The following is a 25,795-nucleotide window of genomic DNA, read 5'->3' as shown; positions in this document are numbered from 1 at the left end:
TTGAATTAGTGTGGTAACAAGTGTTTATACACTGCAGCTCGAGATAAACCCTGTAATGATTCAATTTGCAGATATGAATCCGTCTCTGCCCCCTCATATTCTGAGGCTCATTCATGTGTATTAATAGAGAGACAGGGTGTTTCTGTTTGAACACTGCAGATAGTACATTAAAACATCATCTCTGCTCTGTGAGAGTCTCCACAAAGAAGGTTTCCTGCTGTAGCACATTTTGTGTAACAACATTTGCATCGATACATCCTCACATCATAGATCCACCAATTTCGAATTCTCACTTTCATAAAGCTGTATGGTCCTTATTCTATCCCTTTTTTATTGATAAGTAGATGGAGCCATGCTACTGTAGAAATTTAATAAACATATTTTTACTACTCAGGGACTTAACATTGAACTAGGGGCCTGTAGATGAACCAGTCCCTGCAGGCAATTCAACACCCCAAGGAGACAGATACACAACAGGGCTCTAAATTAAACTAACTATTTTGATTATAGATTAATTTAATAATTATATATATTTTTTCTCTGCTGTGTCACAGTAAATTCAATAGGTCTCTCTTTATAGACTGTGTATTACAATACAAGCAAATCTGATAATGTCACCCTGAACTGTGGGACATAATAATATGGACATTTTTACTGTTTTGAAATTAAATAACCGTGAGATTTATCAGTAATGAAAGTAATTATTATCTGCATTTAGGTGACTTTTAAAAATTTTAATTGGTGCTTTATTTTAACCTTGACTTTTATGTGGGAATTTGACTTTATATAAAGTACCGTCTGTCTGTAACTCCCATCAGTGTTCAACCCATGGAACTTTTCATCAAAGTGACTGCTTCCATTGTGCCGGCTGTATTGACAATTTTCAGCGGTGACTTGTCACAGTCAGTGTTCAGTGTCGTCCGAGAGACAAATGAAATGTCAGCAGAGAGACATAAATAAACAAAGAGATAAATTCAATATGAGACTGTCCAACCAGAAGAAAACATGCTCTGTGGGATATGTGTTCCCGGTGTAAAGTCCACAGTCTTTGTGCTTTCACTTTAGGTTTTTACACCATTGTTGTGCTCGACATTTCAACACTATATTTTCTAACACTCTCTCTTCTCCTCTTCCCCTTCAGCACCGTTTCGACCCCCCGACACAGAGAATTTAGTCCTCTTTGATGCCTTCGGGGACAGCCTCGGCCGTTACAACATTTTCCACTATCACAAAGACGGTGGTCGCTACGTCTACCAGAAGGTCGGCTACTGGGCCCAGAGCCTGACCCTGAACACCACCCTGATTCCGTGGCCTGGCCAGGTTGCCCCCACCTCCCAGTGTAGTGACCCCTGCAGGAAGAACGAGGTGAAGAGCATGCAGCCTGGAGATGTGTGCTGCTGGATCTGCATCCCCTGTCAGCCATACCAGTACTTGCAGGATGAGTTCACCTGTGCTGACTGCAGCTTTGGACAGTGGCCGCTGGGCAACCTGACAGGCTGCTACGATCTGCCCGAGGAGTACATCCGCTGGGAAGATGCCTGGGCCATTGGGCCCGTCACCATTTCCTGTCTAGGAATGATGTGCACGCTCTTCGTCACCGGCCTCTTCCTCAAACACAATGAGACGCCCGTGGTGAAGGCCAGTGGACGAGAGCTCTCCTACATTCTGCTGCTGGGAGTCCTGATGTGTTATACCATGACCTTCATCTACATTGCCAAACCCTCCACAGCAGTGTGCACGCTGCGCCGGCTGGGCCTGGGCACCTCCTTTGCCGTGTGCTACTCGGCCCTCTTGACCAAGACCAATCGCATCGCTCGGATCTTCAGCGGGGTGAAGGACGGAGCGCAGCGGCCTCGATTCATCAGCCCGGCCTCCCAGGTGGCCATCTGCGGTGCTCTGATCTCCTGCCAGCTGATAGTGGTGGTGGTCTGGCTGTTGCTGGAGACCCCAGGGGTGAGAAAGGAAGTGAGCCCGGAGAGGAGAGACGTGGTCACCCTCAAGTGTAACAGCAAGGACTCCAGTATGCTCATGTCCCTCACCTACAACTGCATCCTCATCATCCTGTGCACGGTCTACGCCTTCAAGACCCGCAAATGCCCCGAGAACTTCAACGAGGCCAAGTTCATCGGGTTCACCATGTACACCACCTGCATCATCTGGTTGGCGTTCCAGCCCATTTTCTACGTTACTGCCAGCGACTACAGGGTGAGTCAAGTGAGGTTATAATCCATGGCCCTGTGCATGCAGTCCCTAATGGAAGGTGGTCCTTGTTTCGCCTGTTAATGAAATGTTCCCGTGTTCTTCTCTAATTTAAAGATGGCTTTTGTTTCCTGTAATCTGAGCAGAGTACATCGAATTTTGATTTTATATGCATGAAATCATGATCTAATGTCAGCTGGTATTGATTCAGCTGTCAGCCGTGCCTGTCTTGCCTGTGGCTCTTAGGAATATATTTTTTTTATTACTGAGTAGCTTAAATTCTTCACAATCAGTGAACCTGTACTTATCATGTGCCGTGCAACTTTGACTTATTGTACCTGTAAAGAGTAGATTATAAAATGTGGATGGTGAAGCCAGTGTAAAGCCAGCCAAAGTGTAACAGGGTTTTCTTAGTCTTACCACAACAAAATCCCACTTCTTGTAGTGGTAGAACTAAAGCAGTGGGTTAATCCAAATCTAGGTTTTCTACAAACCAAACATACATTTCAACAATTGAAAATGGATGAAAGACAGAGCAGTTTCCTCACACCCGTCAATCCATCCATCGTCTTCCCGCTCTGGGTCGCAGAGAGGTGGGAGCCAGTGAATCAAAGGACCAACACACAGAGACAAACTAATCCCCCTCACTTTCACACCTACGGACAATTTCAAGTCTCATATTAACCGCACCCCAATCCTCATGTCTCTGGACTGAGCCAGAGAACCTGCAGAAAACCCACACGGGGACAACATGCAAACTCCGGACAGAAAGACCCAGGCCAAGCTGGGAATTGAACCATGGACCTTCCTGCTGCAGTGACGTCACATATATTATTCCAACCTCTGAATCTCCACCACTTAATCTAATTCTGGAGATTAACAAAAAAAAGTTTTTAACTCTTCCGTCAAAAACAATGCCTCTAATTAAAAGTGAAAATCCACCTCGGACAATGATTCGCTCACCTCAACTCACCTCGAGTACATACGAGGTATACAACTTTACTGGAGGGTCTCTGCTGTATCTCTTCAGACAGACACACAGACATGACGCTGCATTCTGATTGGATGCCGATGGTCATCTGTAGTCACAAGAACATACACTGCATTGACAGAAACTCAGGGTGGCCTGAGTCATGGGGGTTTGTCCCTCTGGGGTCCGGGCAGTGTGCAGTGAGAGACGGAGGCAGAAGGGAGAAGCTGACAGAGGGATCCCCTGACACATCGGCTCCTGCAGAAACACGGAGGAGACAGACGAAGACCACGAGCGCTGAAAGAGAACTGCACGTCCCTGTGTGTCCCAGAGTGTAGCTGTGTGGAATGGACTGTGAAAGACTGGGATGCTGTGTCCCAGCTGTGCCCTCTGTCCTGGGACTGCAGCGAGGCTCAGAGGAACCCTCCCTCCAGGCCCTCCAGGCTGCGCGGGGAAATTCACAGCCAGAGTGGGCTCATCAGATAGACACAAAACTCCCCCTTTGACCGATAAATAATTACTGAAGCAAACACGTTGGCTCTAATTTTCAGGAACATATCACTTGTCGTCTCCCGCTTTTGTGCCACTTTTGTTGTCACAGCCTGATGTAATATCTAGAGTTAGGGTTCAAAACGCAGCAGCCTAAGCTGGTCAGTAAAAGTTCAAGTTGGGGCAATACAAAAATAATGGAAGTACCTACCACTCAGAAGAGGCATTGATTTTTATCCAATGTCCTGGTTTTGTATTTTCCTCCCAAAGTAGTTGAGGAGAGCTGAGATGATTTTCTTAGCACTTTTGTTTGCCCCAATACAATTTACTGATATATAGGTAAAAATAATAAATTAGGTTAGTTACGATAAGTGCTTCCGTAATAAAAGTGTAAAAACGCACGATATACAATTTTAGCGTTTGGGGTTCGGCTGAATGAAATACCCAGATTCGACTGTCATCCATCACGAAGTGTTAAGGCAGATTAAACACAATCTACTGAGCCATGGGTAACACATTTGATTATGGTATGAAATATTGAGGATGTCCTACGTTTGCCACATATGCCAGTGCTGGTCATCTCATCTCAGCAGCAAACACAACTGATTAAACAGCGACCGCAGCCAAAAGTCACAGCGCGTCCATGAAATCACTGAAGATTACTGTTGAGAAAATGATATCTGTCTTAAAATGGACCAGTGAAGCTTGTTTGACTTGAATTAAATCAGTTCAGATGTTTGTTTTTTCTTATTGCATTTGGACATTGTACAACCATCAGCTCTTATATTAGCATGAACAGCCTCAACCAATGAGTTGAAGCATAATAGAATAGAAAAGAAGTGCGTGAATACAGAGTCTGCAGCCCTTTGAGGAAACACAGGAATAAATCCAGCAACGCAGCACTGGTGGAGGAAACACAATAACAGCATTACTTTATATAGAACAGCTGATGAAGCCGGTGGGGGTTGGGATATTTTCCACAATAATGCACATTAAAGCAACTCGTGTGTATAAGCACAGTCGGTTAAAAACAACTTTGAAGTCACTCACTGGTCTCCATCTGTGAATTAAACTGGTGGGTTTTGTCAATTCAAGGTCCACACGTAGCTGCTTCATCCAATAAAGCTCTTCAATAAACGTGCAGCTCGCAGCCCCAATAAAAACATGGAATCTCATCTCCGCCCTGAGGTTCTCTGGAGGAATAGAGATACCTGAATACAACAGACATTATTTATAGCTGAGGCAGCAGTGCTTTATTTGTGAAATAAAATAATACATTGTAAGGCCAAACACAATGAAGACAACGGTGAGATGAGCAGAAACCAGATGAGGCCGTGCTCCACATCCTGATCTCCACACATATGCACAAGACCCCTGGAAAAAAAAAAACATTACTGCAAAGGCAGATTCTTTGTCCTCTGCTCTTCCGAAGCAAAATCTTGTGAATTATTAAAAGAACTTAACAGGTCCGTGGTTTTATTCCAAACAATTTCTGAATTAATTCGAAGACATTTGGCCTCTGGTCACTTTGATATTGCTCAAATTATTATTATGAATAAAATGTATCTTTGCCTCTGTGGGTTACCCTGACACTTTGTATATAAATATGTAGCTCAGGAAATACAGCAAAGAAAAATAGTACATTTTGTGACTTTACATCTCGAACAGGACGTGAGTGCATCAATGTGTGAACTGCATTTCAGAGGTGGCATAAGTCGAATCCTTTATACGCTGCAAAGTACAATATACCTCAATATACAGAAATTCACACATGGTACCGTAGGAGATATCCTATAGTTTATGTGATATATATACATATATAAATTATTCAGAGATATTTTCTCAATTAGTCCCTATCTTAATATAATTTTTTATCATGTGATTATTGCAATAATTGTTAATAATGTACCATGAGAGAATAAGACATGGAGAAAACATTTATGTAAGGTGATTAAATGTTATTTAGTTAATAAAATTGGGAGGATAATGGCTGATGCTAATCTGCTATTACCTCGTTATCTCTGCTGGAGAACAGTTTGCGTGCTGTGCAATATTTGGTGCCCACGTTATTTTTAATACCAACATTAGCATTCGGGTTGATGACCTGCTGTGCCTTGTGAAAATGAAACGCACCTGCCACACACCAGACGAGGCCGAGCTGTATCCTGTTATCCCGAAGAAAAAAAAAAGAAAAAGAAAGAAGGCTGTGAGAGGGCTGGAAATGATGGAGCAGACTGATGACACATAGCAAGATGTGGGCAGGGTGAGGGGAAGAGGAATGGAGGGTTGAGCGCTTGATTGACAAGCAAATAAACAGATCGCTTAACACCTCTCTTCAGCAGCCGCGGCTCTATATCATCCTCCTTCCTCCTCTGTTGCACCTGGTTGTGAGTCTGAATCCGAGAAGACGTCCTTATTGTCCTCGTTCCTTGTCTGACTCATGAGCCCCTGTGCTTCTTATTAGAATGAATATTCTTAGAATGAACATCAAAAAGATCCTCAGCAACGTGTCAGTGCTCATAAGACGATTCATCAGTAGAGTTCTTTTTTTTTTCTTCCTCTCTGAGCCATATCAGCTCCATGGTTGCACATTAAAAAAAACATTTTTAACACCAATAAATGTCACTTAAAGTATCGACATCAATTAACACTGGGTCTTGAGCTGTGTTGGGATATTAACAATTCTTGTTAAAAGTGACTTCATCACCTCTCTCCTCCTCCTCCTCCTCCTCCTCCTCCTCCAGGTGCAGACCACCACCATGTGCATCTCTGTCAGTCTGAGCGGCTCGGTGGTGCTGGGCTGCCTCTTCGCTCCCAAGGTCCACATCATCCTGTTCCAGCCGCAGAAGAATGTCAGCACCCTCAGGGTGGCCACCACCCGCTTCAGCGTCACCACTGGCCCAGGCTCCAGTTTCTCTCAAGGTGCCACACAAAACTCAAATCAGAATAAACATCAAGTCACATGAAATATGATGATATTACATTATCATAGCTACTGTATCACTAGACGAGCCCCCCCACCGGTCAGCCACTAACACTGGCTGTTGTATTTCCTTTTCTTTTTCAGACTCATGATCATTCATTTCTCCACCACAGGAAATAATGACCCTGTTATTTCTATAAATTAGGGAGGAAGACGTGTTATTTAAGGACACCGCACAGCCACAATAGCTTCTGGATAATTAATGGAAAATGTGATGTTTCACACATGCACACTTAACTGCATAGCATCCGATTTCCCACTTTATTTTACATAATTTATTCCTTGATTATCATACTGCTAATTCATCTGTGAGCACGTGGTCCTCTGGGCCAGCAGCTCAGTGCAGCAGCTCAGAGGCTAAAGGTATGCTAGTGATATATATTCAGTTTTCTGTGTTGTTAGTCTAAAAGAACACATCCTTCTATGTGTGTTTTGCAGCATCAGCCTCCAATGTTGTCCCAACAGTGTGTAACGGACGTGAGGTGGTGGACTCCACGACGTCGTCCTTGTGAAGACGGACTGACTTCCTTTGCCAAGCATTGTAAACAGAGTTATTTAATCACTAGTCCTGAATCAGGTGTCTCAGATATTAAAGAGGTCACACAGACGACCGTCCTGACTTAGTTGTCCTCAAAGTGCTGTGAGTACAATGTCCCGGTTATTTCATTCTGTTCTTTGACTCGTAGCGATTTTTAAATGAGATGCCAATTAAGTCGCGTGTAGCCCTTCTTTTTATGGACAAATTCTACTTGCAACAATGAGGTAAATTATAGTAAATCTGTTAAATGTAATATATACGAGACGTTTTTAATGTAGATTTTGGTGAACGAGTTTGTGCTTTCTTGTAATTTATGTAAATAAAATGTGTTTTTTATTAATACTATAATGAGCTGATGGGTCCGACTACCTCTGTCCACATGATCATGATATGAATATTCCAGCAGACAATATATGCAAAACTACTTTGAAGCCTTTCATTTTTCACCTTTGCCTGCTGCTGCATATTAATGACATACATTATATACAGTGCTTTTCTACGGTGGCCGAAAGAGAGCTCAACACACTGCAAATTAAGAAAACAACTTGATGACACAACGCATGCAAATGCAGAAACGTGCTGCAAATTTTTGAAAACGAAAAACGGAAATGTTTCCAATGCTTTGTGAAGCTCCATCTGACGGGTAGCAGACTTCAATGACCTCACAGAGCATTGAACATGTTGTGACTTTTTGCAGTGCGTTTCTATATTTGCATGTGTTGTTACTTTTTGCATTGTGTTTTCTTAATTTGCAGTGCGTTGAGCTCTCTCTCAGCCACCTACTTACCTACCTACTTACTTTTCAGCCTATGGGGCAAAGCAGTTTGTCCCTTGCTCTTCTTCTGGCACACAGGTGTGACAGAGCCGCCATTCAACGTGTTCAAGGTGGTTGTTGTCAGGTTCAGTGTCTCGCTCAAAGACGCTTCCACATGTGGATAAAAGTAACCATGTGTTCCAACATCAACCCATCAACCTCCTGAGGCCTAAAAGGAAGCATCGTAAACTCAAGGCAGCAGCGAAATATTTCAAATTCTGGCAGTCGAATTACTTTTAATTTAAAATATACCATCACATTAAATTATTCAAATTTTAATTCAGCTTGGGTTTAAAATCTGTGCGGTTAAATATTTCATCAGCTGTCGAAAGTTTATCAGCCTCAATCCGTTCCATCTGCCAAGACCAAACAGCCTCTACATGGAAATTACCAGCACAAATATCATCATCTGCTGATGTGGGATAAAATCCACCAAAGTTGCTCGAGGAATACACTAAGCAGCCCCCTGTGTGCACGAGGCAGATGATGCAGACCCAGAGAGTGTCCGTGATTTAACACTGCCATCTTGTGTCCACATTCTTTGATCTTATATTACACGCTGCCACATGAATGCTGCCCTGAGTTGAGCCGGAAGTACCGCACCTCAAGAAAAGTCTTATTCAATCAGATCTGCTCAGAGGCGCTCATCAAATGTTACGATTTTAAAAAGCTCCAGCATGAACTGCAACAAGTTGTAGATTTGATAGTTAGAGCAGGAATATCATGTTGTTTGTAAAGGTTAAAGAAAGGGTGAGAAAACACATTATTGTCTTTGGGCAAAATCTCGGTCCAGCAAGCGTTACTTTGGTTACCTGGGTTAGTGACATGAGTGATAGCTGCAAGACAAATCTGCAATGTACACACACACACACACACACACACACACACACACACACACACACACACACACACACACACTCCTTACAATCCTCCTATCCTCACTAGGACTTCCACTCATTGTGGACAGCCTAATAAAAACCTTGACCCCAACCCACAGTTCACATCTCACTCATAACCTTGTATAAGTAACAGAGATTTACTGTTTTCTTGAAAGTACAGTACGGTACATGCAGTAAATTCAAAACTGAGAACCTACATACTGTTTGTAAAATGAAGATTTCGGTTTAACAAAAAATCTGGATCTAATAAATTGAAATATGGGTTCATAAGGGGACTGTTGGGCCTTGGCGGAGGTATGAACTCTACTGAGTGTCGTTCTGGTTATCAATAGACTCATTCAGTTTCGCCAGTCGCTCTTCACTTCAGTCTTTGATTGCAGACATTGACTGTGTCTGTTTCCCAGTTCATATCATTACTGTGAGCAAACCATGGGTGGAGGCCTCCTTTGGTAACATCAGGGGGGGCGGCACCTCCACAGGTAGGACGGCAGGTGGCGCTGTTGCTGTGCAGCTCTGCAAGACTCCAGTCCAGCAGCAGCAGTAGGAGGAGGAGCAGAGGACTGAGCTGAGCTCCTCCTCTTCCTCTCACTGTAAACTGACTGTAAACTTCCCGACAATCCCATCAGCTGGACTCTGTGTTTCTGCTGCAGCTGCAAAGAGGAGTCGCTGTGTGTGTCTTTATCTCTCTCTCACGCACACACACGGACACACACACACGGACACGGACACTTACACAGTACTTGATGCTATAAAGGTGAGTTTCCAGCTGCTTATTTACATTCATTTCCTCTCTGTGATAAAACAGGAGAAGGCGGAAGCTACAGGACACGTTGACTTTTTCCAAACCTCTTTAAAAACTACTAACGTTGCATAGTGCTGAGTTGCTGTCACTCTTTAATCAACTGTAAATACTAAGTTAGGACACGCACAGAGGATCCGCTCCAGTGTTAGAGATGCAAGGAGGGAGGGGGGGCCTGCAGGCAAACTGAGGGCATGTCTGAGCTTGTCCAGGCCCAGTGCACAGGCCAACATGACCAGTGTGTCTGTCATCAGGGAGCATGGCACCGAAGAGACGAGCTGCTGCTGCTGCTGCTGCCAGGGGGAAAGGCAAGAGGGTCAAGAAGGAGCCGGAGACCCCGGAGACCCCGAAGCCCAAAGATGCCTTCACCTCAGCCAAAGAGGCCCTGCTGGCTGCAGGGCCACAGGTGAAGAGCAGCAGGAGGATGGATGAGCACTGCTCAGTGTCTGGATCTGCAGAGGCAAGTCAAGATGCATCTTGATTATCTGGATTAACCCACTCTTAGTAAGGTTAATGACATGTTCCAACATGCTGAGATCTGTTCTTCTCTCCAGGTACACGAGGACTACGACTGCATGCTGAACCAGACCAACGTTGGACATAACAATAACAAGTTTTATATCATTCAAGTTATTAAAGCAAACAAAAAATATCATACGTGGAACAGATGGGGTCGAGTGGTAAGTTCCTTCCTGATTTACTTTATTTATTTCGATTTTTAGGTGGCCTGCAAACATCTGTTTTCCTTCCATTTGCATGTTCCAAAGTGATCATTTATTATTACAATTTACTGTGGGGATAATTAGAGCTCGACTGATTTATCAGTATTTATCAATATATATATATATATATATTGGCGGATATATCAGTATCCGAAATTCTTTTCTCCCCAATATCGATATTGGCATTAACCTCCACAAAAACCTGTATATCTGTGGGGCTTCATTATTAATGTCTGAATGAGTTGCTTCTGATTGCCTCATCTGTCCAAATCTAAATTCAGGGGGAGGTGGGACAATCCAAACTGAACACCTTTGACAAGCCTGAGAACGCCGTCAAAGACTTTGAGAAAAAGTTCAAGGACAAGACGAAGAACAACTGGAGCGATCACACGAACTTTGTGTCTCACCCTGGGAAGTACACTCTGATTGAGGTGGATGGAGAGCAGGATGCTGAGGTGATGGTAGGTGCATCTTTGGACATTAAGCATGACATTTTAAACAGATATTTGAAAGCTTTGCAGGTCTGGTAAGTGGACTTCATCTCACTGGGTGTATTGTTTTTGCTACTGCAGGTGGACAGCGTGGATGGAAACTCAGTCAAAGTCGTTAAAAACGTTCTCCCCTGCACACTTGACACAGAAACAAAAGACCTCATCCAGCTCATTTTCAGTAATGACATGTTCAAGGAGGCGATGGAATGCATGAACTTAGGTGGGTGTGTTTCTCTCAACCCACCCTTTATACAAACAGGCTCATCTAGACTGTGTGTGTTCTGTATTCTTGTCGGGTAATGTTCCTGTAAGAGGCTGTTGGGGAGGGGTTGATCTCTTAGCTTCACTTGCAGTACTGCTCAGAAAAGTAAGAAACTCTGAGATTGCCGAGTGAAGCAGTAAATGATTGATCCAATGTGTCAAAGGGTGAAGTTGGCGTTTACACAACACGTCTCTTTATCTCAGCATTTTGATCGGTCTGAGGATCTGATCAGTGTGTTGGACTTTGCTAACCCAGTTGTTGGAGGTTATGTTTCCACCCCTGTCCATAGGTTTGATTGTCTGCAGGATTAATCAAAAACTACTGAACAGATTTCCATGATACTTGGTGGAAGGGAAGAATTTTGGTGGGGATTCAGATCAGAGGCAAAACCAGAAATTTTCTTTTCACCTTCTTTAACATTGCGAGATAGTTTGTGTTTTTCAAATAATACAGAGATTCTGTGGGAAAACAATCGGGCATATTTAGACGACTGATATCTATGAGTGCAGCCTTCCATTCATTTTCCAGCAGGATTATGCAAAAACTGATTGCCACAAAATGTGAAGGATAGCACATAGTATACGGACAAAGGGGCGGGGTCGAGGACTTTTTTTCCCCAGTTTCTTTAACATTATGAGATAGTGTGTTTATTTCCCATTTTCACAGATTTCTCAGGGAATAATTCATGGATCTTAATGAAAAAAAACAGGCATAGTTAGGGGGCTGATATTTATGAGTTTGTTTAATTTGGTGCAGCTTGAGTGAATTTAAGTGGATGGTTGGGCCTTGGTGGAGATATGTGCTTCACTTTATACCATTCTAGTTACGTGTTTTTTCTAACCTGTGGAAGTTTTCGAAGAAACACATTAAAATGCAAAATAACACACCAAATGAGATCAATTTTCAAAGATAACATACAATAACTGTTCTGGTTGATGTTAATAATTGTGTGTGTGTGTGTGTCTGGCTGTTGTACAGACATCAAGAAAATGCCTCTTGGAAAGCTCAGTAAGGTGCAGATCGCAAAGGGCTTTGATGTGTTGGAGGAAATCGAGGCGGCCATGAGCAAAAAAAACCCGCCCGCAGCCCGCCTGGAAGAACTTTCCTCCAAGTTCTTCACCACGATCCCACACAACTTTGGCCGGAACAGACCACCAACCATCGCATCTAAAGACATAGTGGAGCAGAAGAAAGAGATGCTCATGGTTAGATCTTTTTCTTTTAGATTACATGTTGCAACGAAAGTGGTCTTTCACTGTGAGAGCAGGGTGCCTTGATTTCACGTTCAGACTTTGTAAAGCTCTCACTCAAAACCCTGCGCTTGCACTCAAATAAACCCTGAATTCGACTGAATTGTTGCACATAAAATCCAAGAGCTGAAGAAAAAGTCAGAGAGCAGACGTTTCACTACAGAAGCAGCGTTTTGAATGGGTGCATTACAAAATCTCAACGTGAAATCAAAATGTCCTGCTCTCAAGCTGAAAAAAACCCAATTTCTTTGAGTGATGTTTTGTCGGTGCTGAAGTCGCTCTCCTTTTACCAACAGGTGCTGGCGGACATCGAGCTTGCCCAGACTCTGAAGTCAGAGACAGAGAAGGCTCAGGATGAGATGATAGAGACAGTTCCTCACCCTCTCGACCAAGACTACACTTCTCTTAAATGCAAGCTCACGTTAATGGAGAAGGATACGGAAACTTTCAAGGTACTGCGTCACATAATAAGGTTCATTTAAAAGAACCTCAAACTTAAATTAAAAGCTCTAGTTCTGTCATGAGTGAGTTTTGTTCATTTCCATTCATGTTGTCCTCATGTCCACCACTATTAACTTTTTTTTTGTTTTTAAAGATCATAGAAACTTACCTGAAAGTGACTGCAGGTGATTATGGTAAACCAAAAATTATGGACGTTTGGGAAGTTGATCGAGCGACAGAGGTAAGAACAACAGTCGACCTTGTTTCATCCAAGACAGAAGACTGTAATCGTCCTGTAATGGAAAACATATGTATTTCACATTACAGGGAGAGCACTTTAGTGAACATGATAGCCTAGAGAACCGCCGTCTGCTGTGGCACGGTACAAACATCGCTGTGGTGGCAGCGATCCTGAAGAGCGGTCTGAGGATTATGCCTCATTCAGGAGGCCGCGTTGGTCGTGGCATCTATTTTGCATCTGAAAACTGCAAGTCTGCAGCTTACGGTGAGGCTGGGGATTAAAGAAGTAAATTTCTATCATACTAATACTGGGGTGTTTGAAATGTTCATTTTCTGCTTTATGTCTTTAGTGCGCACCTCTAAAAACACTGGTGTGATGTTTCTGAGCGAGGTAGCCCTCGGCAAAGAGTGTACCATCACCAAAGACAACTCTTCCCTGAAGAAGGCTCCTGCAGGTTATGATAGTGTGGTGGCTCGAGGATCAGTGGAACCAGGTACAATACTTCCTTTGTTTTATTTACTCTGTAAATTCTATCTCCCTCTCAGGGTCACTGCCTGTAAACTGAGAGAGTCGCATTTCTTTTGTTTAGATATGTTCCGATACTATTTTCAGATACCTGGAGAACCAATCCCATACCAGTGTATTAAATTACTATATATGCTTGTATACTTATATAATGTATTTTAACAGCTGTATGCTACTAACCCTGTATGGAAGTGATGATTGCTGCCTTTGTATGAGAGAAAAAAAATTGTAGCTTTAACTGGGTTAAACATATACTTAGGATCGAGGGCAAATCTAAATTTGTGGGTCTATAATAATAATAATTTATTTATTTATATAGCACTTTTTAAAACAGAGTTGAAAAAGTGCTTTGACAGCAAAGCAAGAAAAATAAATAAAAACTTGAACACGTAAAAGCAGTAATAAAAATAAATAAAAGGTAAAAAGAAAACGATAAAAACACAATAACAACACAACATCGCGTGAAAGCAAGTCTATAAAAATTGGTTTTAAGAAGTGATTTAGAAGAAGCCACTGACTCTGCGAGCCTTATCTCCTCAGGTAGGCCGTTCCAAAGCTGAGCCTATAAAATTGCGCTGTCAGCGCAGAGTTGTGGTTTTAATTTGCATAACAGTAACTCATGAGAAACATGCAGTTAATTTTAGAGATCATGTTATTTCAATAAAATTCAACTTAGCTCATTTTGTCCCTAATTTCCCACAGTGTTAGAAAAAGAAAGCACTGGAGAAGTGCTGTTTTAGATGCCGATGATCCTGCTTCATTGGTTGTTTGGTCAAGTTTTGTTTTTCTCCTGTGTTATGAAGATCCCTCTGAGGACATCTCCATCACCCTGGAGGGCAAGAAGGTTTCTGTGCCTCAGGCTAAGCCCATACCTCAGCCCCAGTTCTCAGGCAGCAACTTCAGCAACAGCGAATATCTCATCTACAAAGAGAGTCAGTGTCGCCTTCGGTATCTGCTGGAGCTGAAGATGTAGTACCAATTCAACCGGATGAAAGAGGCAGGTCCTTCGAAAGAGAAATACTCTTCAACCTTTATATATAAGGGCCTGCCGAAAAAGCTTGGCTGTGCTATCTCCTAATCTAATATGGTTATTGTCTTTATTATTCATCAGTAGTCAATAGTCATGATGGTATTTCTCTACTACTTCCTGTGCCTTATATTTTGCACACTGTAAAACTATCCAACTTACAGGTTGACAGACTTGATCATGAACTGTAAAGCTTCACATACTTACAAACTGCATTTACTTTATCTTTTACCATGACAGAGAGGATGTCTGTATACCATTCGCCTATCGGTATATTTATCCACATCTTGACTTGTAAACATCTAAAAGTTCTCTAAATGCTGTTTTGCTTTTGTATTTCATTAAGCACCTGATGTTTTATTTCTGCATCTCACTTTAGTTCTTTGAGTAGCTTAACTCTGACATATTGTATTATTTAATCAGAGCGGAAATTAAAATATAAACCTGGTCCTCAGAAAGAAAATATCTTGGATATTTTGAAGGAATTTGCCACACACTGCACTAAAATTTAAAATGATATTATTTTATAGAATAGATATATAAATAAATATATAATAATATATATATATATATATATATAAATTATATATGGCATCCTATGCACTTAAATGTTTACAGCTGGAATAATGTTTGTGGATAACTTCGATGCACTGTTACAAATCTAAGAATCTGTTAACACTGAACACTGAAAGTGTTTCTGTAGTGTAACATGTAAGTATAATGACATATTTCTTGCATAATAGGTCTTCCAGGTACATGATGGTGGTACCACATGTCACCATGTGGTGTCAGTAGTGAGCAACTCCTTTATGAATGTAATTGCCTCAGAAATAACTTGAACCAATGATTAGTTAATAAACTAAAGTGACCCTGCAGCTTGTTGTCATCTTTTTTGTCTTTATTTAGAGCTGTAAAAACTTATCAGTTGTTTATCACTATGTTTTTATGTATATATATATATTTTATCCTGCTGGATTACAGTAGATAAAAAAGAAATATAATTTGCATGACAGTGATACTGAGCATTTTGAAAAAGATTGTGATAATAATTTGAATAAATTAAATCAAATAGATCCAAATAGAACCTTTCAGTGATGTGAAATATTTAGTAAGCCCCTTTTTATATCTACATCCTGTGAAGCAAATTGGAAATATATAATAACAAATGATCCTGTTTTCAGTGTCTAGTTTATCGTGTTATATGACCGACCTGGAAACAAGAGAGAGTATTTTTTTTAGAACATAGGACAAGATGGAGAATGTTTGCATGCTTGACAGGTCAACACCTTGGTTTAGGTTAATCAGGTTAAGTATCCATTTAGTTAGTCATTTGCAAGAAGATGTCTTTCACTTTGACAACTCAATCAACATATGGACTGTTATTCATTCGACTTGTCTTTAGTTTCAAATTTGATTTAAAATGATCTAATATGATCAGATTTTGGGAAGGTTGCATAGTAGTGTCAGTACATATAGCAGATTTAGACAGTAATGAGCTCAAGGAAACTACAATAAAAGGCCACAATAGATAAACAAACTAATTCTATTTATTCTGATGAAGACTTTTCCAGGTGGATGACTCATGTACCCATGTATTCCTCCACTGACTAGTTTACTAATACAATACTCAGTGGTTAGATGTAGTCAGGTAAAGACCTACCTCTGGGCTCACTTTTTATTTCAGATTAAGATTTCACATACAGGCAATCTAATCAGTTTATGAAGTAGGATGCGTGTTATATTAAACTCACCACAAATCGACTGACTGTGAGTAAAATGTCCTTATTTTGGACGGTTTCTACCGTAGACATAGACTTCACATATTCATGCATCTATGTTCTGATATAATAACTATATAATGTAACCAGAGGGTCATTTCTCTGCCCAAAGCACTTACATCTTTTAAACTTAAAATATATTTTAATGGAAATACATTTCTGTACTTTTACTGATATAGTTAGGATTCTAAATGCAGGACTTTTATTTATAAAAGAGAGTCTTCTTTTACAACGATTTGTTTGTATTGTTTTGACTCTTACTCAACTGTAAGGAATCAGAGTTCTTGGACCACATAAATAAACACAATCACCTCCATCTACAGATGGAAAATAGCATGCACATTTTTTGCGGTAAATTTTATTTTTGTGTTATTTATTTCCCACGGAGACAATCATTCTCCAGTTCCCTCTGTTTTCAGTAAATAATCATTCTTGAGCACAGACACAGCAAACAGGTAAATGGTGAATTTCCCCTTTAAGCTGGGGGAATTAGGACCCAGGGAACACTGGGCTCTGAATGGAGGACAGTGGAGTGTCTATTTGAAAGAAACACACACACACACACACACACACATACAGTCACAAACAATACAATGTGTGACAGTCAGTGCCATACACAGCACAGGACAGGGATGAGAGTGTTTCTGGTGGACGGGTGATGAGAGAAGAAGCAGCATCTCTGAAATCATCATGGACTCAGAGATCAGCACTCCTTCAGTTCGACATGTGAATGGGGGATGAGTCTGGACCTTTGCAGCGTCTGCACTGAAGGATCAAACTTCTTTTGATGACCTGGATTTTTTTTAACCTGGAACACTGACTATTTCACTTTTTGGGATTAAAAAAACAAGATAAAATACTATAAAGCTGGACTACCTTTGGCTTGGGTCGATAGAAACAACATGTTGTATTGCAATCGAAGCTTCGTCAGGTCAGACGTCTGATTCACCTGTTTGGTCTGAATTGCAACAAACAAAAAGAGGATTATGGGTAAGTTACTTTTATGTTTAATAAGCTTTGTTGTTGTTGTTAATGCTGTATCTGTTTTTATTTATCATCGGCATTGTAAACATAAATAGAGTCTCATTGTTATTATTTTTAACCAAACAATGAGAAATGAAGGCACTCGTATGTTTTGTTACGTTTATTATCAGTGCAGCTTTGTATGTTGTAAAATGCAACCGATTTTCTGCCTTTTTCTTTATCGACATTCTGGAGCAGAACTTTAATCCTTTAAATTGTATTTTCCCCCCTGAAACAGATAATAAAGAAAGTAGTATAGATCTTCGTCTAGAACTTCTTAAATAATCTTTTTATGATATCACAATTCATCTTTGTACATTTGTCTAAAAAGACCTCACTCTTTTGCACATTTACTTTTGTTCTCTCTTTGAGTGCAAGTGGGTTTTATATCAATTTGTCCCTTTATTCTTCCATTTTTCTTTGATTCTCAAAGCATCAAACACATGAACAAAACAACACATATTCAGGAACAGTTGGACCTAAGACAGAAAGCAGTCTGAGAGACCCTGTCCAAAATCACAGCCTATTCTCCTCAAAACTATTATCACTGATAATTCGGTAGTTTCTAATCTATATTGTTTATATTTCTAAGTATATTTAAGCTTAAAATATGAAAACTTGAGAAAAAATTTAAATATATATACATTTTTATAATTTATATACATACAGACAGACTTGTCATATATTTCTTTATGGATAAGGTATAGGGATTGTTTTTTATTATTATTATTATTTGTTTTTAGTTTTTATAAGGGTCCGGACTTAAAATGGTCTGTTTTTTTCTTCCATTTACAGACTTTACAGAGAGATACAGGACATGAAGACATTTGAGAAACAAATGGAGGAAGTTATGAATGAATAATGGCCGACAAGATTGGTCTCATGATAGCCTCTCCGTCAGATCAATCAATCCCAAACCTCACCACAGCCCAATGGGAGGCCAATCCCACAGTGCCTGCCGACGTGAGCGTCGTCACAAGCTCCCAGTCCCAGATAAAGGACCTGTTCGGGTTGTTCTGCATGGTCACCCTTAACCTCATCGCCTTGTTGGCCAACACCGGCGTGATGGTGGCCATTGCTCGTGCACCTCACCTGAAGAGGTTTGCATTTGTGTGTCATCTCTGCGCGGTGGACCTGCTGTGCGCCATCCTCCTCATGCCTCTGGGGATCATCTCCAGCTCGCCGTTCTTTGGCACCGTGGTCTTCACTGTTCTGGAGTGTCAGGTTTACATCTTCCTCAATGTTTTCCTCATCTGTCTGTCCATCCTCACCATCACAGCCATTAGTGTGGAGCGTTACTTCTACATCATACACCCAATGCGTTATGAAGTCAAGATGACAATCAACCTTGCTGTTGGTGTCATGCTCCTAATCTGGGTTAAGTCGGCCCTCTTGGCTCTGGTCACGCTGTTCGGTTGGCCACCTTATGGACATCATAGCTCCATCGCTGCGGCTCACTGCTCTCTGCATGCGAGCCACAGTCGTCTGAGGAGAGTATTTGCTGTGGTCTTCAGTGTGATTTGTTTCCTGGTCCCTGCGGTGGTTATCTTCGCAGTTTACTGTGCCGTGTACAAGGTCGCTCGTTCCGCAGCCCTGCAGCAAGTCCCCGCTGTGCCAGCATGGGCAAACGTGAACCCAGCTAAGGATCGCTCAGACTCCATCAACAGCCAGACCACCATGATTACCACCAACCGCACTCTGCCCCAGAGACTGTCTCCAGAGAGGGCCTTCAGCGGCGGCAAGGCTGCTATTACCCTGGTGTTCATCGTGGGCCAGTTCTTGGTTTGTTGGTTACCGTACTTCATCTTTCACCTGCAAATGTCTCTGACTGACTCCATGCAGAGCCCTGGAGACTTAGAGGAGGCGGTCACCTGGCTCGCTTACTCCTCCTTTGCAGTGAATCCGTTCTTCTACGGCCTGTTGAACCGACAGATCAGAGAGGAGCTGGTGAAGTTTCGACGCTGCTGCCTGACCCAGCCTGTGGACTTTGGGGCATCCAGCCACGAGGGCTCCCTGCAGGAGAACTTCCTCCAGTTCATCCAGAGAACCAGCAGCACAGCTGAGACCCAGTCCAGCTGTGCCAACTCCAGCCCCAGAAACACTATTAACCAGGGGATAAAAATCCCTGGACAAATACCTGAGGAACGCGCCTGAACATTAACCGACCTGAACGATGGACAACAGTCCTTATATATATTATATTTGTGCATATGGTCTCTATACAATACTGGCAGGCCCCTATTTATATTGAAAGGATTATGAGTTCCTGTAAGTGTTGCTTCTGTCCCCACAGGCTGCAAAGAGGTCTCTTCTTGAAAGCAATCACATTGTAAGTGATGGCCGACAAAATCAATAGTCATTATTCTGTGCAACAGTTTAAGACTCATATTATTTTCTGCTGAAATTACGGGTGTTATTTGGCTGAGAGCAATGACCTGTATGGATTTTTGTCACCAATCACTTATTCATTGAAATTGCTTAAAGCTGCTATGGTGGCTATTATGGCCAAAAGGATCCATCAGACCAAGCCCTGTTCCAATTCCTCTCCCTTGGCCCTTCGCTGGTAGTATCCCTCTCCAAACAAGGCCACAAGGGAGAAGTGGCCAAGATCCATTAATTATTCTCTGAGAAATCAATAAAAATGTGGAAAAACACCATGTCTTGCAATGTTTAAGTGAAAAAAACCAACTGGATCAGACCCCTGAAATCCTGCCACAAACCACACAAACCAACCAACAAACAAACGCACAGGAGGAAGTAATACTTTAATGTACACGTGTAAATGTCAGTGTTGTTTTAAGACAGACCTGAAAAAAATACGATCCCACACTTAAAATAAATGTTAAATGTCCTGTGCCTTTCTCAGTTTAATTCATGTAGGCTTTTTCATTACAGGTCAAGGTGCTACGGCTCTACTGTGGCCCCTGAAATATCTAAATAAATGTGATGAATGTTCCCCTCTATGTAATTTAACAATATGTCACCATTGGCCTGGTTTTGTGGTGTTTGTTAAAATGTTTTATATGTTTGTAAATGTGTAAATATGGAGTTTTACTACAATAACACAAAGTGTAACAATTGAAGTTGGGAAATGTACATTTGGGACATGCTGTGTTGTGTAGACGAAGGGTGCAGCGTTATCAGAAAGTGTTTTTGATTTACTGGTGCACAGTTGGGCAGCACTCTTACTTTTGCCACATCAGTATAATTCTTTGGGTTACGTGTGGCCTTGATAGGATAAAAGCCGTCAGGCTGGGTTCATTAAGGCTGATGTGTGAGTGAGTAATAAATGACAAACTTTGTGGAAACCTCAGTTAAGTCTGGGCTGTGCGTCTTTTGGCTCTTGTCTTCTTCTGCTTTCGGGAAGTGGCCTAAACCAAGAAACACTGCCCCCAACTGCCGCAAAGGTCATTATCGCTCCCCTCTTCGTTTGTTGGTCAGTGTGTTTGTGAGCAAGATTACACAAAAACAACTCGACTTGTTTCCACGAAATTTGGTGGACAGATGCATTATAGATCAGGGAAGAACTCATTCAAATGTTGGTGTGGATCCAGTTCAAAGGGCTGATCCAGGAATTTGTCCTTTTTTCTTTCTTTTACATTGTGAGATTTAAAGAAAAAACATTATCAATGGATCGAGGTAAATTTGGTGCAGCTTAAATTAAATCCAAGGGGACTGTTGGCAGAGGTGTAGTGCTCCACTGAGCGTCATTCCACTGTATTGTATTTGAATAACATATTTTGGCTCTACTGTCATTTATTTCATGCCACTAACAATATGCTCTATTTCCCAGTGTTATATTGATGCCTGACACTGTTGCACACTGTATTTGATGTCAGTGTTGCCGAGCAGTGTCGTCTACATCTGAGGAATAACTTGATAAACAGCAGCACAGTGTGACTCCCACGTATCACTTTCAGAGCACTGACACGTCGGTGCTCTGCAGAGTGAGGAGCTCTCATGAATCGGAGAGACAATACCTCCGAGTTCCTGCGTGCAACAGATATGCTGCTAGACGCTGAATGTCATCCGCCCCTGTCGTCATGGAAATTGAGTGAGCCTGTGACTCACATAGCAACAAGGACCTTTCGCCTGGATGTATGCTTAAGCTTCGGATTCTGATTGGACTCTACAAATTCTGCCTCATGCCTCCTTTCAAGACGCAGACTGATTACATAAGGTGTATAGGTTCAGATAGAGGCTCATTATCATATGCATTAGTGGCCCAGGTAGAAAAAAGCTCCCTGTGAATATGGGCAGCTGTAATAGCGACATGGTTACTGTGAGGCGGAGATAGTGAATTTCCAATGGAAATCATTACTGGGCATTGATAAAGCTCTAAAAGTGGTGACAAAGTGCTATTTTATGGCCTCTGCTATTTGTATTAGTCTTTCACAAACAGTGGAAAAGACAGAATAGTGTGGTTACTGCAAGTGACAGCAAACACCATTTTGCTGCCACTAATTGGGTTATTTTACACCACGCTTACATAACTGTGATAGTGTGGGTTAAATACTTTGTGTTGGGCTCTGCATTAGGGGGGATATACATGCTGTACAAACACATACAGTGGGAACCTATGTCGTGAGACTAATGTTTAGTGTCTGTTTCTGTCTTTAATGCTCGCCTTCACAAATGCATCGCGATTAAATAATGAAAATATTGGCTTTGATTTCATGAACAAACTAGAATGGCACTCCCAGAAAATAATTTAAAATATGTTCCAATCAATTCACCAATTAATAGACTAATCATTGCATCATTGTGTCTAATATTGAGAGTACAATATGACAACATATATAACACAAGTCAAAAGGCATTCAATTTTTATTTAGTTCTATTTCTAACTCAAATGGCACTCAGTAGAACACATCCACCGCCAAGGCCAGTCCCCTTAAATTCAATCAAGCTGCACCAAATTACACACAATAATATATATAATGTGGCTGTTTTTATTCATCAAGATCTGTGCATTATTTCCTGGGAAATTAGTGAAAATGTTGAAGGAAGTGAAAAAATAAAAAGTGAATCCGTCTCGTGATCTGGATCCACACCAACATTTTATGGGTTCTTTCCTGTGCGATACCACATCCTCTCAGCAAGTTTCGTGGTAGACCATTAAGTAATCTGGTTCATAAACACATACTGTATCCAGGTCTATCGTGTTTTAAACCCTGTTCGTTTGTTTGTTTCAGAAACAGAAATCAGTATTTCTGATTCTGATTTCTGATTCTAAAACAAACAAACGAACAATGTTTAAAATGTGATAGATCTAGATACAGTATGTGTAAAGCTAAACATTAGTGAATACAAATTATGACACATTCTGGACCACCATAATATCTGCTTTAAGAACATTTTCACAACCACCAGAGGTCTCTATAGCATTCTCATCCTGAATTCATATAACAGGCTTGAGCCTATTATTCCAGATACATCTGGATGAACAGGTTTGACTGTAAGAGCTCAGCATCCTTTCAAATTTGACCAGGCTCTATGCAGCCACCTAGAAAATGTAATATGTGCAAATGTAGACCACTGTAAAAAGTAGGAGGAGATTTATCAAATCAACCCACTTGTACAGACACTACAGTTTTCAGTAGATTTACATCAGCTGTCGGTGGAATAGTTTAATAAACCCCATCAGACAACATTCACTGACAGAAACTAATAAAATACATTTTTGGTAGCTTAATAATTCTGTGTTACCTGTATGACCCTTTTTCTTTTGCTTCGCTCTCATCTTTAATGAACAGCGCGTCGTCATTTGATGTAACTATCAATTGAAACGATTGTTTTACAAACATTTACCAGATGTGGGTAAATTAGCTTCTGTTAAGCTGTGGATCATCAGACCTCAGACACAATCACAAGACAATCTGTGGGGCTCTTCATCGCCATGGTTTCCACACACACACACACACACACATCGCTAACCAGCAGCCAATCAGACCCTGTCACCATACCATTACCACTGCAGTATTTCTGCTGGAACTGGGAAGACAAGTTGCAATGGAACAAAATGAACTATTTGGGCATGTGTGAATGGAAACTGTAGCTAATTTACCCATCAAGGATAAATGATGAGGGTTTATTAGAAAAAAACTAAACAAATATTAGACAATCCATGGCCAGCAGAGAGCGCTATACACCGACGGATTTTCCTTATCACAGGAGGGGTTCTAGTGATTGTACAACAAACTGTGAAATACCTTTCATCTGCTAAGTGAGTACTTAGGTTCTTTTCAAAATAAGAATGACATCTCAGGGTTCATCAGATATTGGAGTCTGTGGAGTATTTAATGGCCAGATTTGGTCTGGGGATCAATGTAAATCAACAATTTTTGCAAGAAGTTATTGCATCCATACTTACTAACATGTGTATATTCTTTCCTATTACAGCCATAAGCCTGACGTCCAAACTAGTGCATATTCTTAGAATCACTAAATGAATGCACACTGATTTTATTCTATTAGTAATTACCCTCTGACATTTCTCATGTACAAGTAAGTCTAAATGAGACTTTCCTTGCAGGGTGTCAGTGGAGACGGGCCTGTAAAAGCCAATAAAGGCATTCCTCAAGCAGAGGCACGGCAGTCAGCAGCCCACTATGTTCCACCTGGGTGTCAATGAGCCGCCGGCAGAGGTTGGAGTGGTACACCATCCTCCTGCCACATCCCGCCCCTCCTCCATGTTTCCAGCGACAGCAGTCGAACGAGCAGAGACACAGCCTGAAAATCGAGGATCCAAGAGATCAAAAGATAAAAGACCAGAGGGGGACGTTGTGGATGTGGATGTACAATCTAAAGATGTGGATTCCACACAGAGACACAAGGCCTCTGAGTCCCAACAGGGATCCTGAAAGAGTCGACTCAAGTCTTAAGGTAACTGATGTGACCTGCCAAGATGATTTAACCAACATAAAACACACATAAACCATAACAGAGGCCACAGGCTGAGGTGCAACACGTCATTTGTGTCTGGAGACATAATGAAATTAAACAACCATGATGTCGGGGCTGAGCTGAAGAAGAAATCTGTGGTTACGTTCATGTATTCACTTTTATTAAGGGGATTCACAATGATGAGGGTAAATGCAGCTCACAAATAAAATGGTGTCTGTATTCTGGTGCTGGTTCTTCATCTTTCTTGTTTTTCTTCTCAATGCGAAACTGGATGGGCTGGTAAGTGCGCGGCCCGACACTGACCTCAAGTGGACATAACCATAAAGCACAATATAGTACATCAAAATGTGTGATTAAACTCCACTGCCACATGTTAGAGCCCCCTGTTCCCAGTGATCATGACCTGTGTACAGCTCCTCATCAGCAACTGTCAACCACTTCCTTACCAATACAGACAGCATACAAGTTCCTTAATGGTCAATTAAGATCTGCATGATAATTGGTATATGACTATTTTGTAATATTAGTCAGTTGTCATGATGTCAACATAGATGTCAAGCCGTCCAAAGAAGTTGTTGTTTAATAAACAGAAAACACTGAGAATTTGTTCACAGTGCCTGTGTGGAGATGTGAGGTAAACAGTGCGGAAACATTTCAATGCACAGAAATAGCAGAAGTAGAGCAAATATGTCTTAAAAAGAATGAAAATATGGAATCAGCACGTGAGCCCAAAGATTGTGATGTGACTGCAAAGCTGGAGGATCTGTCCTGAAGAGGAGAGATGAAGAGATGCTGGTGGAGTCTCCTGGATGGAGCAGAGTGTGTCCGTAAGATAATTTGTTCTATAATAAAAGTTGATGCATATCAACAATCATTTGAATACAAATGACTTTTTTCCATCTGTTTGTCTTTTTTCACATTATGTTATGCTGCAGGCCGTGAAACAGAAATAATTGCTTTTTCTTTGCACTTAAAAATCGAATTTAACTATTATTTTGAAATTATAAACAAAAATATTTTTAGGTGACCCATTGCACACATTTCAAATGAGACTGCAAACCCGGCTAGAGTTACGGGTGTGAGTCACAAATACACACCCATGTTGTTTGCGAGTAGTTTTATTTCAGCTATTTTTGTCTCTGAGTTATGGTGGAAAATGAAACCATAACAATTTGCCCTGTGTTAAATAAGGCACTTTTATAAGGGAGAGATTTAAAGGGATATGCCACCAATTTTACAGGTTTCAGCCTGTGAAAACAAATGTATGACGTTTTCTATAAAATGGACTTTTCAAATCTGAGAGAATAACACTTGATGATATAATCAGGGATAAATCATTACACATTTATGACAGACATCCTTGTGTTACAAACAGGGGATGGTGGAATATAAAAGAAATGGTTGTCATGGAGGGTCCAGCAAAAGATACGACTGAGTT

At 41.3% G+C, this 25,795-nt stretch overlaps 3 protein-coding genes across 4 annotated transcripts in view; all 3 read left to right on the top strand.

Moving 5' to 3' along the window:
* Positions 1–7,530, top strand: part of grm2a (glutamate receptor, metabotropic 2a) — a 33,237-nt gene extending 25,707 nt beyond the window's left edge. Inside the window, exons 4-6 of one of the 2 annotated variants that reach the window (XM_035148954.2) lie at positions 1,142–2,205; positions 6,403–6,580; positions 7,080–7,530. In XM_035148954.2, coding sequence (XP_035004845.1) covers positions 1,142–2,205; positions 6,403–6,580; positions 7,080–7,153 — 1,316 coding nt within the window. In that variant the 3' untranslated portion in view covers positions 7,154–7,530. Of the gene's footprint in view, positions 1–1,141; positions 2,206–6,402; positions 6,581–6,725; positions 6,952–7,079 lie in introns of those variants that run through there. The other variant, XM_035148973.2, reaches the window with a different exon arrangement.
* Positions 7,531–9,466: 1,936 nt separating this feature from the next.
* Positions 9,467–15,525, top strand: parp3 (poly (ADP-ribose) polymerase family, member 3). The gene is made up of 11 exons (XM_035152859.2): positions 9,467–9,646; positions 9,946–10,151; positions 10,246–10,371; positions 10,695–10,874; positions 10,986–11,124; positions 12,145–12,371; positions 12,713–12,868; positions 13,012–13,098; positions 13,185–13,362; positions 13,448–13,591; positions 14,427–15,525. The coding sequence occupies exons 2-11, from the start codon at positions 9,951–9,953 to the stop codon at positions 14,594–14,596; spliced, it is 1,608 nt and encodes a 535-aa protein (XP_035008750.1). The 5' UTR covers positions 9,467–9,646; positions 9,946–9,950; the 3' UTR covers positions 14,597–15,525.
* A 1,491-nt stretch (positions 15,526–17,016) lies between these two features.
* Positions 17,017–20,764, top strand: gpr61l (G protein-coupled receptor 61-like). Its single transcript, XM_035151374.2, has 2 exons — positions 17,017–17,418; positions 18,247–20,764. Exon 2 carries the CDS (start codon positions 18,313–18,315, stop codon positions 19,603–19,605), a length of 1,293 nt encoding a protein of 430 aa, XP_035007265.1. The 5' UTR covers positions 17,017–17,418; positions 18,247–18,312; the 3' UTR covers positions 19,606–20,764.
* The last annotated feature ends 5,031 nt before the right edge of the window (positions 20,765–25,795 follow it).

Source organism: Hippoglossus stenolepis, chromosome 3 (assembly GCF_022539355.2).
Source record: "Hippoglossus stenolepis isolate QCI-W04-F060 chromosome 3, HSTE1.2, whole genome shotgun sequence".
Lineage (NCBI taxonomy): Eukaryota > Metazoa > Chordata > Actinopteri > Pleuronectiformes > Pleuronectidae > Hippoglossus > Hippoglossus stenolepis.
This window is presented reverse-complemented; position numbering and strand designations above follow the sequence as displayed.

Bases quoted from the DNA above. Each gene is read 5' to 3' on its own strand.
- parp3 (XM_035152859.2), top strand. From the start codon at position 9,951: ATGGCACCGAAGAGACGAGCTGCTGCTGCTGCTGCTGCCAGGGGGAAA. The intron at 10,875-10,985 runs GTAGGTGCATCT...TTGCTACTGCAG, and splicing joins AGCAGGATGCTGAGGTGATG to GTGGACAGCGTGGATGGAAA. The intron at 12,372-12,712 runs GTTAGATCTTTT...TTTTACCAACAG, and splicing joins AGAAGAAAGAGATGCTCATG to GTGCTGGCGGACATCGAGCT.
- gpr61l (XM_035151374.2), top strand. From the start codon at position 18,313: ATGGCCGACAAGATTGGTCTCATGATAGCCTCTCCGTCAGATCAATCA.